Source organism: Perca fluviatilis, chromosome 2 (assembly GCF_010015445.1).
Source record: "Perca fluviatilis chromosome 2, GENO_Pfluv_1.0, whole genome shotgun sequence".
NCBI lineage: Eukaryota > Metazoa > Chordata > Actinopteri > Perciformes > Percidae > Perca > Perca fluviatilis.
Genome location: NC_053113.1, coordinates 39104812 through 39121098, shown reverse-complemented (window position 1 = coordinate 39121098; position 16287 = coordinate 39104812). Strand labels below are relative to the sequence as shown.

At 40.0% G+C, this 16287-nt stretch overlaps 1 protein-coding gene across 1 annotated transcript in view; it reads right to left on the bottom strand.

The window, feature by feature from the left end:
* Positions 1–16287, bottom strand: part of b3glcta (beta 3-glucosyltransferase a) — an 84536-nt gene that overhangs the window by 11792 nt on the left and 56457 nt on the right. The window contains exons 5-11 of the mRNA XM_039781475.1: positions 14830–14906; positions 14019–14130; positions 10679–10815; positions 10491–10554; positions 9314–9445; positions 5617–5686; positions 1766–1879 (exon numbers count right to left, since the gene is read on the bottom strand). Coding sequence (XP_039637409.1) covers positions 1766–1879; positions 5617–5686; positions 9314–9445; positions 10491–10554; positions 10679–10815; positions 14019–14130; positions 14830–14906 — 706 coding nt within the window. The remainder of the gene's footprint in view (positions 1–1765; positions 1880–5616; positions 5687–9313; positions 9446–10490; positions 10555–10678; positions 10816–14018; positions 14131–14829; positions 14907–16287) is intronic.

Genomic DNA, 16287 nt, shown 5'->3' with positions numbered 1-16287 from the left:
TGTTAGAAAGCGAGAAGCCGCTGAGACCTGTCACTATCCACAACGAGGAGGTGGAGATGAGGCGGCCCTCAAGTACGGGGGATGCATATTAACAACAACCTGGACAGACAGCAGAGCAACTTTACAAGCGAAGGTTTGAGTTTCATTCTTGACGAGGCTCCGCTCTGTGACTGACTAGACTACATGTTCCAGCAAGTAGCCGGTGGCAGTTTGCATCCTTCACTGATTCAATGCAAAGAGATCCATGTTAAAGAGCTGAGCTGCCTGGAGACAGTCAGCGAAGAGAGGTTGCAGACTAAACCAGAATCTTTCAAACAACATCCCTCCCCTCTCATGCAGTGGACTGAAAGTTGCTGCAGCCGATGCATCATCCCATTAAGGTGCAACATGAGAGGTCTTAGGTGCCGTTTTCTGCCAACAGCCATCAGACTGGAACATATTTCTCGCCCAAATGGCCTCTGGCTCAGGCAATCAGGAGGGTGCAGAAGCAGAGAGCTACCGCTGTCTTTAAAAAAACTACCCTGGGTAGCTTTGAGCAGTCCATGTACATGTTCTCCTACTTGTTTCTGATTATCTACATTATGCATTTCTAGCATCCAGCATATTTCTTAAAGATGTTGTTGGATTAAAGCTTCTCCTGAGGGATCACCAGGCTGTCAGACGAGCTGGGGAATTTGTTTTCCGTCCAGAGAAGCCTGGTGTGTTCCAGGCTCTCTCAGTCGGCCATACCTGGTGCACCCACAGTGGGAACCACCTTTGGTCTCTGTAACCAGGTGCAGCCTCTCAATGCAGAGGAACAGAGGAACAGTGGTCATTAACCTCGGACTTCTGATGAACTGATTTCAACTTACTTTTGAGCAAATGTAGGAATACTCTAATTGGCTTCTTGCAGAAAGTTAAATGAGAAGATAAATACCACTCTCATACATGTCCCTTGCCTGGCTCTGTCCAAAAGGTCACACAATTGGTCAGCCAGTACCTCTAAAGCTTACTAATTAACATGTTATATCTTGTTTGGTTGTTCTGTACAGAAACATGTCACAATGTTGTAGTTTAACATTGGGGTTATGTGCCAACCTTTTTGGTGTCACCGCTGGTTGCCTGGAAACAACATGGTGATGACCAGACTTCAGGAAGCCACTGCTCCTGGCCAAGACATGGTCTATCACATTACCCCCACATGAACCCAGGTCTAAGGCACTTTATTGCCTTTAGAAAGAGCCAGACCAGCTGTTTTATCCCCTTTTCAGTCATTACGCTAAGCTAAGCTAACCTGCTGCTTACTGTAGCTCCATATGTAATGTAAATAGAAGAGTGGTATCGATCTTCTCATTTAACTCTCGCCAAAAAAGCCTAGAGACGTTTCAAACACACATACTATCCTTGAAACAACACTTGGACCTGCTATAAGAGTTTATACAGATGGACCTGACAGTCCGTCTGGTTCAAAAGGTCAAAGTGTGCCAAGATTAAAAATAAACTACGAGTGATGAAATGAATTTATGAAGGTTATTACCAGCTCTTTAATAAAAAAATTCAACAATCATTGTTAAGCGGATTAATAGCATAAAGTATACATTTATTATTTCCTAACATGGATAATTTGTATATAGAAGTATGTTTAAATCAAAGCTCTTGCATGTAGTAAATGTGCAGTTTATAGCTCTCAGTCAGAGAGAAGCTCCACACATTGAAGAACAAACAGAAGGCACAGCCCCATCTGTATCTGACTGAAAGAGTTTAGCCTATAAAAAGGTGCACTTACCTCTTTCAGTATTTGGAACTCCTAAATCAATGGTTGGTATTGAAGGATCGGCGTGGTCACTGTAGTACTCTAAAGAGAAGGCATCCTTTTCCCAAGTCTTCTTTATCACAGGAACTGGAGCAAAGGGGAAACAAATCAATAGTGTTCACTAGGTTTCACAAAAAGCAGACCTCTGGTTCTGTGCAAAATAGACTTCCCTGAGAAAATGATTATTTCATTGCAATACATGGTTTCTCTCACGTTTCTGTCAGTTTTTGATAAAACATTCTATTAAAGAGGATTGAAGAGGTTTCTAAAAAAATAATTGAGCGAGAAAATACATTGAAAATAAAAAGAGGAAAAGAAGATAAAGTGTTATGCTTCTTTGATCCTCCCACCTTGCTGAATGTTCAAGATAGCTTGAAAATGAGCAGAAATATCATAGCTAGTATTATGTGAATGCCATAGATAAAGTTTGAAGTGTACAAACCTTTTGTCATTTGAGGAATTCCAGTTTGAATACATTTTAAAAGGTCCCATGGCATGAAAAATTCACTTTATGAGGTTTTTTAACATTAATATAAGTTTCCCCAGCCTGCCTATGGTCCCCCAGTGGCTAGAAATGGTGATAGGTGTAAACCGAGCCCTGGGTATCCTGCTCTGCCTTTGAGAAAATGAAAGCTCAGATGGGTTGATCTGGAATCTTCTCCTTATGAGGTCATAAGGAGCAAGGTTACCTCCCCTTTCTCTGCTTTGCCCGCCCAGAGAATTTGGCCAACCCATGAGAGAGAGACATCATGGCTTTCAAACGAGAAAAGTGGCAGTTGGTCAAGGCCACACCCCCACCATCCACCTTGCCACTCCCACTCTCCTCCTCAAAAGCTCAGATGGGTTGATCTGGAATCTTCTCCTTATGAGATCATAAGGAGCAAGGTTACCTCCCCTTTCTCTGCTTTGCCCGCCCATGATAAAGAGAGAGACATCAAGCAAAGCATGGCAGTTGATCAAGGCCACTATATATCTATATAAAAGAGACTTCTGATACAGTATTAGGGGACCACTAAGGTCGATATAAAAGAGACTTCTTATACAGTATTAGGGGACCACTAAGGTCTATATAAAAGAGACTTCAGATACAGTATTAGGGGACCACTAAGGTCTATATAAAAGAGACTTCAGATACAGCATTAGGGGACCACTAAGGTCTATATAAAAGAGACTTCAGATACAGTATTAGGGGACCACTAAGGTCTATATAAAAGAGACTTCAGATACAGTATTAGAGGACCACTAAGGTCTATATAAAAGAGACTTCAGATACAGTATTAGGGGACCACTAAGGTCTATATAAAAGAGACTTCAGATACAGTATTAGGGGACCACTAAGGCCTATATAAAAGAGACTTCAGATACAGTATTAGGCGACCACTAAGGTCTATATAAAAGAGACTTCAGATACAGTATTAGGGGACCACTAAGGTCTATATAAAAGAGACTTCAGATACAGTATTAGAGGACCACTAAGGTCTATATAAAAGAGACTTCAGATACAGTATTAGGGGACCACTAAGGTCTATATAAAAGCATCCAAAAGCAGCATGTCATAGGACCTTTAAAAACCTTGATACTTAAAAGGGAATTTCGGTATTTTTTAACCTTGACCATATTTTCCAATGTATTTGTGTCTGAGTGACTAATGGGAACAACAATTTTTGAAATTGGTCCAATATTAAGCGAGAGCCCTGCAGCCAGCAGCTGCGAACTGGGCTGAAATGTAATCCTGTGGGGCAGATACGCAGCGTCGATAGCTGTCCAGTAAAAGTGCTGCGTTTCCACTAACAGGCTCAGATTATTATTAATAAGTGTCTGACTACATTATGAGAAGACAGCAGTGTGGAATGCGAGCGAGAGAGCTGGAGTTCTGGGGAGTTTGTTGTTTTGGAGTACAGAAAGTGTAGCTTTGTATTATCTAAAAGATTTTAAATTATGCATTTCGGACTTGTGCCAACAGCACAGCTTTTGAGTCTGAAGTTGAGGCTAGCTGTGCTAGCATACAGCTACAAATGCATCCTAACATTGGTCAATGGCAAAAAACAAGCACTTTTAGTGAACATATAGGTGGTCGCTGTTGTCCATAGGATTATATTGCAGCCCAGTTTGCAGCTGCTGGCTGCGGGTCTCACTCAATACTGGACCATCACAAACCTTATACATACATGACATATTGATTTCAGCAGTTCTTTGTTCTGCTGTGTTTTTATGTTTTCCTGTAGATTTGATTGGGATCCGACTGATGAGATCTGGAAGTTTTTTGGTGAGTTTTGTGGTTGTCAAAGCGAGAGTATACGCAGGCTGAGAAGGACAGAATACCCAGAAATCTGCAGCAGCATCAGCAGCTCAAGGCTGTGTTCAACTCGCATAAATCAACAAAAGTGAAGCAGAGCGACATATATAACACTGACTGAATGAACTAAAAAACAAAATGTTGAATTGGCTGGCTTCTGAAGGCTCTAAGAAACTGACAACTGAGCTGATGAAGAACAGAAAGTACAATGCACTATTCAGCTTTTATACACAACACATATGTGTTGTATGCTATTTACTGTTTTGTTTTATTTAATTTTAGAATATAATCTGTCCCATGAAGCAAATCAATTTCTGTCTTTTGTTTTGGTTTCCTTCTTTATTGTTTTGTGAATATATGGAAAAGTGTGTTATGTGTGGCCGGGTTAGCTCAGTTGGTGGAGCGGGCGCGCATATGTAGAGGTTTATCCCTCGACCCAGAAGGTCCAGGGATCGAGTCCTATCTGTGACGATTTCCTGCATGTCCTCCCCCCTCTCTCTCCCCTTTTCATATCTCAGCTGTCCTATCCATTAAAGGCGGAAATGCCCCAAAAAATAATAATCTTAAAAACAAAAAGGAATTTTTTTTTTTGGTGTTTCAAATCTACACACAGCCACACATAACATGGAGACCTGGATTTCCTATTTCTTTTTGATGAAAGTTCAAGGTAGTTTTACAGCAGTATGAAAGTATCAAAAGATCCAACTTAGTAATGAAGGTTGAATCTTTCATACTGTACCGGTAAAAGAACTACTTTGAGCTACAATTTTCCAATGATTTTAATAGAAGATAAAAGATTATCCACCCAGTTTTATACTCCAATTTCTAAATAGATGACTGCGCATTTTCATGTCCATATAATTGTTTTTGTACTGTATATAATCACTACGGATAAAGATGATAAAAAGCCTTCACACTTAGTGACACTGTAATTAAATACAAGGCTCTTTCATGTCTATTGCTTATTGATCTAAGCTAACCTTTGATATATAAATCAAAACTACATTTCCCACTTGTCTACATTTAAAACTGATAATGGCAGCTTGCCAGAGAGAAATAGTAATTAAGGTAATTAGTGCAATCACTCTTGAGCGACACTCTTTGAATGTAGTGTACAATTTGTCTGATCCCTTTGAAATAAATCTGCAATCTGATCTTCTGACTGAACCCGCAACATTTCTATCAGGTTAAAAGAGAAGCAGATTTACTGTGGATAGCTTGATGTCAGGCAGAGCTTGCAGATAAATGGCTTACCATCAGTAAGTGATTGGGATTGTCATTGTCATTTAAAGCACCAAGGGGGGTACGCAATTAGATATTTTTCTTAGCCTCAATGCTATCAAATCCTTTCAGACATAACGGTGAAATAATTTAGTGAAAGATTTTATTATAATAATGATGGAAAGCTCTTACACAGTAACACATGTCAAAGGTACAACAAATCCATTTAACAGGATAAAAGCATGTGCCACTTAAAGGGAAGTTGTGCATCTCTGGCAAATTCTGTAAGAGCGTCAGTGTCACTTACCTCTTTCACTGTGAAACTTCCTACACGTTTTCACAGCTACAAATATATCTTCTTTATTCACAGGCTCCCCCTTTGATGAAAATAGGAGACATGAATAAAAAACAATGCTCACATGAACATACCACATTCATCACATATGATAGAGACATGATCTGTTTTATATGCAACCAAATGGTTGAAATTGAGTTTACATTAAGAGTCTAAGTGGTCTGTTGGAGTTGTTATCTTCAAAGTGAATTAATTAGATATTTCTGTAAATGGTCTGAGGTCATTTGGCCCTCTGATTGTCTTTGGCTCTCCCTGTGAAACTAAAGACATACCGCAGCTGATAACACTGCCGCATATGTAAAAGAAAAGTATGCTTGCAAAATGTAAAAGCGTTGGATATAATAGAAAAGCAACAAGTGAGACTGGGAATTAAATGAGAGAGTATAAAATAGAAAATGAAACTTCTCCGTGTGGATCTCGGAACGCTTTGTTACCACACATGCAGTCCCAAATGAAAGAGGCTGGATTGTGGTTTTTTCACAAGCTCAAAACAGTCATACAGAAAGATTCACTAAATCAACAACAGACAGAATGCATTAAAAATCTACGATACATTAAAAATGTAATTGGCTGCTGCACAAACCACACACATTTGGAGACTGGATGAGATGTGCAGTAACAGGCTCTTGTGCCCTGATAAACCCCAAGGATCACATGGAAACCAAAAGCTGGGCCTTTTAACAATCATGTACAAACAAGGGGCTGCAGCTTGTGATTATTTTCATTATTTCATTTATTTACTGTCAGGAAACAATTGCTTACACTTACACATGCAGCAGTTACAGAGAAGCTTTTATTTTTATAATCCAATAATCACTCCCTTTTTAGTTCTGTTTTTCTCTACCAACTCCTGAGGGAAATATCTGGCTCTTTAGCTGCTAAACACTCCACTACAGTACGTTCACCAGCTAGTCGCTAACGTTGTCTTTGTGCTGTTTGGTGCTGAGCATATAGTGTGCAGTAGGTTTTTAGAGCTTTTAAGCTGCAAACAGCTGCCTGGTGGAGCTGAAAACGACACTACAGTGAGAGCAGTGAGAGGGAAGTTGAGGGTCGGGCGGATAAACAATGAGCTGGAACTCGCTGTAAAGCTCCGTAAAACTGAGGGGAGCTGTGGATTCATGTGATAACTTTCGGTAGATTTCATCACTACCAACGACCCACATTTCACATTTGAGAATCTGGATCCTACAAATGTTGATTGTACAGACCATCAGGCTGCAGACAGTTATCTACGGGAGTGTCAAACAGACAGGCAGCACCTCATCCAAATATTACCGGACTGAGCGTATAAGCACAGATGCTTTGTTGACCAAGGCTCAAAATACATCACATTATGGGCTTTACTGCTCAATTTCAGTTTCCTCATCAGACTTAATGGTCTCTTTTTTGTCAGTTTTTCTCATTTTATAAAATTTGAACAGGCCTTTGCCTCTGCATGCAGAGAGCAGCAACACCACAATAAGTTTATTGCCTAAAATAAAAAGGACATGCTTTGCTGCCGCGGCCACTTTATTGGTTGTCGTCATTCACCTCCTTGAATCTGCCTCTTGAGACTCTTGACTCTTTGTTGACACTGCAGCCAATTGCTGCTGTGGCCCCCACTTGGCAATTTGTCTTCCAAGTGTTTCAAACACTGGCCGATTACAATATGTCCCCTCTTGTTTTGTCTGAATGGAAACTTCTCCCTGAATACTTATTAAACCTGTGACCTTCATGTTTCTCCACTGGCTGCTCCAGTCTTTGCCCTGTTTCCTTGTCAAATAAATACAGTTTTATGAGGATAGCGATTTCCAGTGGGAGGTAAAAAACAACAAATCTGACAATTCAGACTGCCACAAACATGTATCAGCCTCTAGACCACATATGCACATGCAGTATGTGATTTGAATCACAAATTAAATCACTCAGATTGTATTTCTTTCTGTCACAAATAAGAGAAAAAAAAAAAAATCAGAATTGGGACACTTTCTGCTGCCAGTTCTGTCATCCTAAAGTCAACTCACCTCACCCACTTTTAACAAAGCCACAGTCACATCCGTGCACCCATCCGCACACCCATCTGCTTTTCCCCACATTATTGATTGTTTTAGGGTGCACGTGGGGTCAACAACTTGCCAGCTAAAGGATGGCTAACCCTTCCGATTGCCTCGCAAACCAAATGTTCTTTCAGCGTTGAGCTAGAGCAAACATAATACTAACAATATATCATGTGGCAAAGCATTTTTATAATTCTACACACCAACATGGTCAGAAAAATAATATACTGTAACAGTAAAATCTTTTTACAATAAACTCAAGTGCACCGGCAATCATGATTAAAGCTGACTGAAATGGTTCTTTCTACAGGACACTGAAAGTTGTGACCTGATTGACTTTGTGACCCACTAATGGTCTTTTCCCTCAGCCAAACCCACTCACAGGCTCCCACTCAGATACAACACAACGTCAAGTATGGCCTCAAGATAGTGCCAATTATTTCCTGCAAGATTATTCTACTGCAAGAAACTGTCTGCCTCCTAGACATTGGTCCTGTGCACATACAAAAAAAATTGTTATATTTGCAGTATAATTTAGTTTATTTTATATAACCCAGTTTCCAACACTTGTACTACATATTTTTACTACAAATAAACAACACAGCCAGCTTATTCAGAAGCAACAACAACCCCTAAGACAATTCTGCTTTATTTGTAATTCATCACATAATGTGCGCTCATGAAAAAAATAATTCTGAGGAGCATGTGTGAAAGATTGATAACAAAAGAGGATAAAAAGGGAAAAAGGAGAATGAGAAATAGAGAACTGGTTAGTCACCAGCTGTGGACAACATGAATTTGCATATGAATTTCAATTCCCTTGGTCCAGATATGATGAAAGGAGAAATCTAACAGACGAAGATTAGCCAAAAATATACAAATCAATATCGGAGATGGATAAACTGGGAACACATTTAGATGAATATCAAAAATAAGTAAAAAATAAAGACTCCAGGTAATGATGTGACGGCTCCTAGGCCTCAAGACCTATTAATTCCCTGGTTGCTGGGATCTAGGGATTGGCTAATAAGGACTGATGATTGACACCTGGAGGAAGTGATTGCTCACATGTCCAGAAATAGGAGTGCCTTCCTCTCTGCCTCCTCAAGATTGCTTGGATTGTTTGGATTTACTAATGCGTTCTAATATTGCTACACCTACACACATCACTACACACATTACTGATAAACTTACTTTAAACGTACGTTTACTTTTGTTTATTTAAATAAATGTGATTTTTATTATTTTTTTGAAGACGCAAAATGATGTTGCTTAGCAACATACAGTATGCGTATTTCTTTGCAGATGAGTAAATAAAATTTAGCAAGCAAAAAAATGACTCATTTCTTGTAATGCACATTGTTCTACTGAATGGTGTGTAAAGGCAAGAAGGTATATAACGTTCAAGGCCGTACTGCATCGTGAAATATTGGTGCCGCTTGGATGCGGCCGTGGGCACGAAGGCCGACACACAAGTAACGTACATCACCACAGAGCTGCCAACGTCTCACAGAGAAGCACCCTCCGTTTCATGTCGTTTCATTTATTTCCCTTTACCATTTCCTGGGAATTGAGGACAATCCAATCGATGTGCACACAGAGCAGATACTCACACACGAAGGAGGATCAGTGCTCAGAGTGGTGGCACAGTGGTGGGTCTGAGGAGAGTCCTGCGGCTCCGTGCACAGCTCAGGAACAGCAGTAAGATGTGGACCGTTCCCATTGTCCCAGATATACAAGGCTACCTGGAATCCCAATCAGAGTCAGAAAAAGGTTGCAAACATAACTAAACTAACATATTACACATTAATATGAATAACAAGATGCCATCTTTCAGACATAAATGCTTTATCATAAACTTAACAGAAGAGATGTGGAATGTTTTTTGTCATCTTATGTAGTGAATACAACAATTTCACTCACAGCTAATTTAATATTCAAGATGACTTACAGAAGATATAAGGGAATGACAGAGGGAGAAACAGAGCTGGTGAATGTTACGGTACCCTTTTCTGAGAGAAGAGCTAAATAAAAATGTAGGATTGAGTTGAACTATTCTGGGGAAGATCCAGATGTTACAGTAAAAGAATACGCAATGAGGACAGTACAATCAATGTCTGAATATCGGCAACTGTCTCAAAGAATACGGAACTATAGAAACTGGAAACTGAGGTTTTGCCGACTTACAGCCTGGAGCTAATCTACTGAACTGAATTGGCACTGAGGATTCATGCAATATTTGTCGGTTTCTGATTTTTACTTGCATGAGGTTGCATGTGCATGTTTCCGACATGCATTATAGTGTTTGACAGCTCATTCATCTGCAAAAATATAACTTACAATTCCTTAATTATGTTTGAAAATTCAGCAGAAGAAAAAATTCCAGTGCATCCTGTTATTTTTACATAAAGATTGTACAGTTTTATAATTGAATGTATTGGACTGCACCCATGCCATCTCCAGTTGAACCACCTTTTCCAGACTCAGCCTGATATGTCTGATGCCGTGTTTACTCAACGAAATCCCTAGATGCCTTCCTGACTGAATTTCAGTGATAAAAATAAGAACCTCAACGCTGCACCATGACAATTCTCCAAAGTAATGAGATTTCACTTCAAGGTTAGATGGATTTCACGCCTCACTCTTTTTGTGCAAATAAATTACAGTAGGTCGGCGTTGGCTTGAGTGTGAGAAACGAGAAAATTGAGAATGGCTGAAAACCAGCAGCCTCATCATCACTTCCCAAACACAACAGGTCTGGATGGAAGCGCGTTCCTCACGTTATCTCACCTCATGTTTCAGGTCAATGGTGAAGTCAGATTTAAGTGGCTCATTTCTCACTTTGTCTGCAAGCCTAAAATGACAAATCACAGAATTTTAATTGAAAGTACAAAATATACCGTAAACTTTCAAAAGAATATCACTGCACTGAATAACTCAATTCCACAGACACAAAGACAGTCACAGCACATACTCACCGAACAACAAGGGGGGCGCTTACGGCCCAAGCAGCAGCGAAGTCTGGGTATTTAAAGATGGAGGGATTCTCTGCAAACGCGTAATGATGGATGATGGTGGACTCCTCGTCATGGAGGGGCTTACCAAGAAACCACTCCTGATGAATAGGAAGTACGTGACAGGGTGTCAGCTCAAGTGCAAGGTTACTTCTCTTCACTTTAAGATGTTACACATTCATCATTAACACATTGAGCTTCCTAATTTGGGAGTTTTCACACCGCGCTTGCCAGAAAACCTTTGAAATTCTTTCCGGGGACTAAGTTTGTCATTGGCTGGGAAGAATAATGAGATTTCTTGATAGAACAAAGTTCAAGAGACACCAGACATTAAAGCCACAAAGGCTCTTATCCTAATTCTTTAAATATCTGGAGTAAAAAAAGAATCTTAAATTATTGTATATATTATACAGAAAATAATGTAAATTTTAAAAGGAATAGTTCAACATTTGGGGCAATTTGCCTTTTTGAGAGTTAGAGAAGAAGATGAATACCAGTCTAATGTCTGTACGGTAAATATAAAGTGTGATTTATGGTCCTGCGGAGGCTCTACACAGAGCTTTCGCCGTAGCCTACGTAAGTGGCCTGGTGTTTATACTTGTGCGTTGGTGTGTGCCTCAATCTCTTTAAAGGTCCCATGGCATGAAAATTTCACTTTAAGAGGTTTTTTAACATTAATATGAGTTCCCCCAGCCTGCCTATGGTCCCCCAGTGGCTAGAAATGGTGATAGGTGTAAACCGAGCCCTGGGTATCCTGCTCTGCCTTTGAGAAAATGAAAGCTCAGATGAGCCGTTTTGGAATCTGCTTGTTATGAGGTCATAAGGAGCAAGGTTACCTCCCCTTTCTCTGCTTTGCCCACCCAGAGAATTTGGCCAACCCATGAGAGAGAGACATCATGGCTTTCAAACGAGAAAAGTGGCAGTTGGTCAAGGCCACACCCCCACCCTCCACCTTGCCACTCCCACTCTCCTCCTCAATAGCTTCAGACACAGAAATGGCACATCCTAAGGAAAGCTCATTGTGGGACTGGCTCTAGTGGCTGTAGTTCTGCACCAAGGCTGAATTTCGGGAAAGAGACTTCAGATACAGTATTAGGGGACCACTAAGGTCTATATAAAAGAGACTTCAGATACAGTATTAGGGGACCATTAAGGTTTATATAAAAGAGACTTCAGATACAGTATTAGGGGACCACTAAGGTCTATATAAAAGAGACTTCAGATACAGTATTAGGGGACCATTAAGGTTTATATAAAAGAGACTTCAGATACAGTATTAGGGGACCACTAAGGTCTATATAAAAGAGACTTCAGATACAGTATTAGGGGACCACTAAGGTCTATATAAAAGCATCCAAAGAGCACCATGTCATGGGACCTTTAAAGAGAATAGCAGAGCCGGCGTGTGTGTGTGTGGTAGAGCGAGTGACTGAGATTAGCTTCGGAGCTAGTAGTGACTCGTCCTAGTGAGAGAACCAAAGTGTGTCGCCTGTTCTTTCTGACCACAGTGGGAAATCTGTAGCAGGAGAAGTTAACCCTCTCCTTGATTTCACATTGTTTATGGAGAAGGAGAACCAGGAAATGCAACATGTGTCGCCTCAACGTGTAGTTTGAGAGGTGCACGTCAGGCTATGGAGTAGGGTCCGTGTCTCCACGTACGTAGCCACAGTGTAGATTTAACGCAGAAGCATAAATCACGCTTAAGGCTACAGCTAGCAGGAGGTTAGCTTAGCACCAGCACCTCCAAAGCTAACCATTTAAACACATTGTAGCTCATTAATTTAATCAATCCAAAAAGTGAAGTGTAAGAATGGTTTCACAGCAGGTTATGTGCAAGACTGTTGTCCAAGCACATTAACTTCCTGCAATCTCCGCTGGTTGCCTGGCAACTGCTCATAGCCAAAAAAATAGTGCAGCGCATAACACCCCCAAATTAGTTTGTGCAATTTGTTTTTTGTACGGATATAACATGTTAATTAGTGAGCTTTAGAGGTGCTGGTAGGTAGATTTATCTTACCTTTAGACAGAGCCATGCTAGCTGTTCCCCCTCGTTTCCAGTCTTTGTGCTAAGCTAACCAGCTGCTGGTTCTAACTTCATATTGAATGCACAGATATAAGGGTGGTGTCAATCTTCTCATCTAACTTTCCGCCAGAAAGCAAATAAGCGTAGTTCCCAAAACATTGAACTTTTTGCTTTAAATGTATTTAATGATGGTTATGTTAGCTCATGAAGTCATTCTGCTAACACAATATAATAATCCAACACACTGACGTGGTTGCCAAATTTCTTAGATACATCTAGCAGCAACAGTCTAATACAACAACCCCACTATAAATAAAGGTTGCAACGTTCAGTTGTTAAAACTATTTTACAGACTTCACTCCACTCAACTTGATCCCTGTTCAGGCTGTAGTTTATGGCGCTGTTAAATTGTACCGCGTTAATACTGAGAGGTTTTTGTCTTGCTTATCACAATACGTTGCTGGTCACACTGTCCTGTAACAACTGAGAGAGAAGTCTTTGCTTTAGGGTGTGTTGAATAAAATCATAAGTTGTTCCCATTGTTGTACCCATTGTCTCCTCCTCAGGATAAGGTTGTGAATACTCACAAAATAATGAATTCCATCTCTGAATTGAAAGTGAAATACAATACAGTGTCAAAATAGTCCAAGATGACAATAAAAGAGGTTTCCACTCATTGTTGTGCAGACCAAAGCAAACCTCAGCATTTGCTGATAAAAAATAAGTTATTTCTTCCTGTAGGCTTTAAATCACAGTGTAGTTATCATTTTTGGCCCGGTTCCATTTGAAAGCCTGCTCTAACTTGTAACAAATAGCAACAAAAAAACAAACACAAACCACAACGATGGGCCAGTTGTTTGGATTATTTTATAAATTCATAAGCAAACAATTTATTGAAGGAGAAAGCTATTTTGCTAAGGTTTATTAAGGAAAAAAATCTTTTCATTACAACCCCAATGTATGATTTTTTTGACTGCAGTGTTTAGCCAACATTTATATTCAACCTACCCCACCGACCCATATACAAGAAAAATAATTTCATGAGTGGAGAGACGGGGCTTAAATTAGGTTTCCAGCAGACTGGACTGACATGTCTGACAGGTGAGCTCAGTGCAGCTGCACCAGAGCTGGAGCCAAACCAATACTGGATCTGTTAATTGAAGCGATGATCAAGCTGCAGCTCCAAACAGGGAGCTTTGGTCTCGCTGATGATAGAGAGACAGAGCAACGTATAGTCAGACAGAGAGAGATGGAGGTTTGGAGGGAATATTGTATACTTGCTTTATTCGTGTCAAATTTTGTAAGGACTTGAACCAGCTTAGTCATCTTCACATTTGTTTCCTCCTCCAGAAATACAATCCAGGATGAGTTTTTCCCAAAGGAGTGGGACAAGCTGAGGACACAAAAAAATAAAGTATCATCAAAACTAGAGTTAAATAATAAAACAACAACAAATGTAACTGTGCCACGCACAGACAAACTCTACACAAAACGGTTGTTTCTTATTTCAGTTCAGTCTGAGGAACTATCTAACTGAGGCTCCTGACCCAGTCAGATCAAGGCAGCCAGTTTTCTCTAGAGGGCAGAAAGACAAAAAAACAACAACATCACAAGCACACAGATTTATTTTAGGAAGGGTGGCTCTGTAATGATTTGGGGTGCTTTTGTTGATCTGTGTCTTAAATCTTTATGATGGAGGAAGAAATAAGATTCAGATGTTATTCCACATCTCCAATACAAACAATTATTGAACACATATTGGATTTTTAGCATGTAGATGACCAAAAAGCATTATCATGCTGTTTAGACCACTGGATTACTACAGCAAAAGACATACCGCTGCATGTATAGACACATTAGGAAGGCATTCATCATAATGTGAGGCAATCAATCACAGTTACTGTCTTGGAAATCGCTTCTCAGCATGCTTTAGCCTTAAAACATGGCTAAGAAAATGTCCCCAAAACCAAAATATAACCTCCAAAATCTCAACTGAAGGAAGATGCAATTTTGTTGACATGCTGTCCATATTTTGAACCCATAAAACTATTATGACAGGCTTATTCCATCCTGAGAGTTCATGGATACTTACTAAGGCAGCAGAGGAAGGATACTCCAGTCTCCCTCGTTATCTGATAAACTGTGAAGAAGCAAAACCACCGGTGGCGTCTGAAAGAAAGCAGCACACAGACCAGACATACTGTTTGTTAACTTTACAACAGCTACACAAGGCGAAAGACAGTAACGGATACTTTTCTGCAATGAAGGACCCAAGGGTTGCCTGGTGTTTGAGAGAGAGTGAGTGAGTGAGACTATCCTGTAATTGGGACATGCATGGTCCAGAACTGGCTCATCATCACTGAACTTCCACACTTACTCAAAAAGGACCATGCCAGCGTTTTAGCCCATTTAATACAAATCACATAATTATACTCTGCATTAAAGCTAACCATTTTGCAATCCAGGTAGGTGTGTTTAACATTTTTTCATATACATTTTCTACCACTCTATGCAGCCAAGCAGTTTACATGTCTGTAAGATATGAAAATCTATTAGCAGACTGCTAAAACGTGCTTGAGTTGTTTACTCCATCTCAGCGAACATCAAGTGTGGCATTTTATTTGTTAATTTAAATTATCACTGCATGGAAATGCAATTTGAAAAATCTGCACTGCTTGACCTCACAGCAATATAGTGTATTGTTGACAAAAATGAACACTTGTTGCAAAGCTGCCAAAGTCCTGATAACACTGGTGATATTCTATATTCTTTTCAATGTCAACAAAGCCCATGAAACGACTAAAACCAACAATACATTTACCCTACAAGCATTGCCTGTGTTGCTACAGGTCTCCATTGTTATCCAAAAGCTGATCACTGTTGCATTAACATGTTCCCTTTGTTACCATGAGTCTGTCCACCTTGCATACCTACAGTAGATTAACGGTAAAGTGCCAGGAAACGTCATTATGCCCTCCGACAACAACGAATGTTTCCGTAAACAGTCTTTTATAAATGAAAGTGAACCTGTAATAATTCATTGTCCATGTCAGTGAAAGTGGGTTCTGTCATTGCTTTTCTATCCCGTCAGCGCAGCATACATAGCTTGTGTGCAGAGGGTGACTGTGATGTCAAACTCAAAGGTTGATTAATTTGGCAGAACGCTGCTGACCAGAGGGTGATATATTAAAATGGTTTCATTCCCAACGTCTTTCCACTCAGGCTTTATCGGGCACATATTGTCTGACCTTGGCTTTATTAGGTTTTTGTTTTGTTTTGATCTTTCCATGATCTTCTTAATATGAGGAAATGCGGAATAATTTCAATCGTTACTTTAAAAAAAAAGGAGATAAAGCTTGTAAACACGCTGGTATTATCATCCTTTAACACCCATATTGCCTTCGAGGTTGCTGCTCTTGCTTGCCCGAAATAAACAGAAGGCAAGACACAAATATCACTGGAAACAAGCACAGGATTTTTCAGGACATGGACAGTGCATGTAATCTCGTCCAAATAAGAATCTGTTTCAGCCAAATTTTTTATAGCGAGC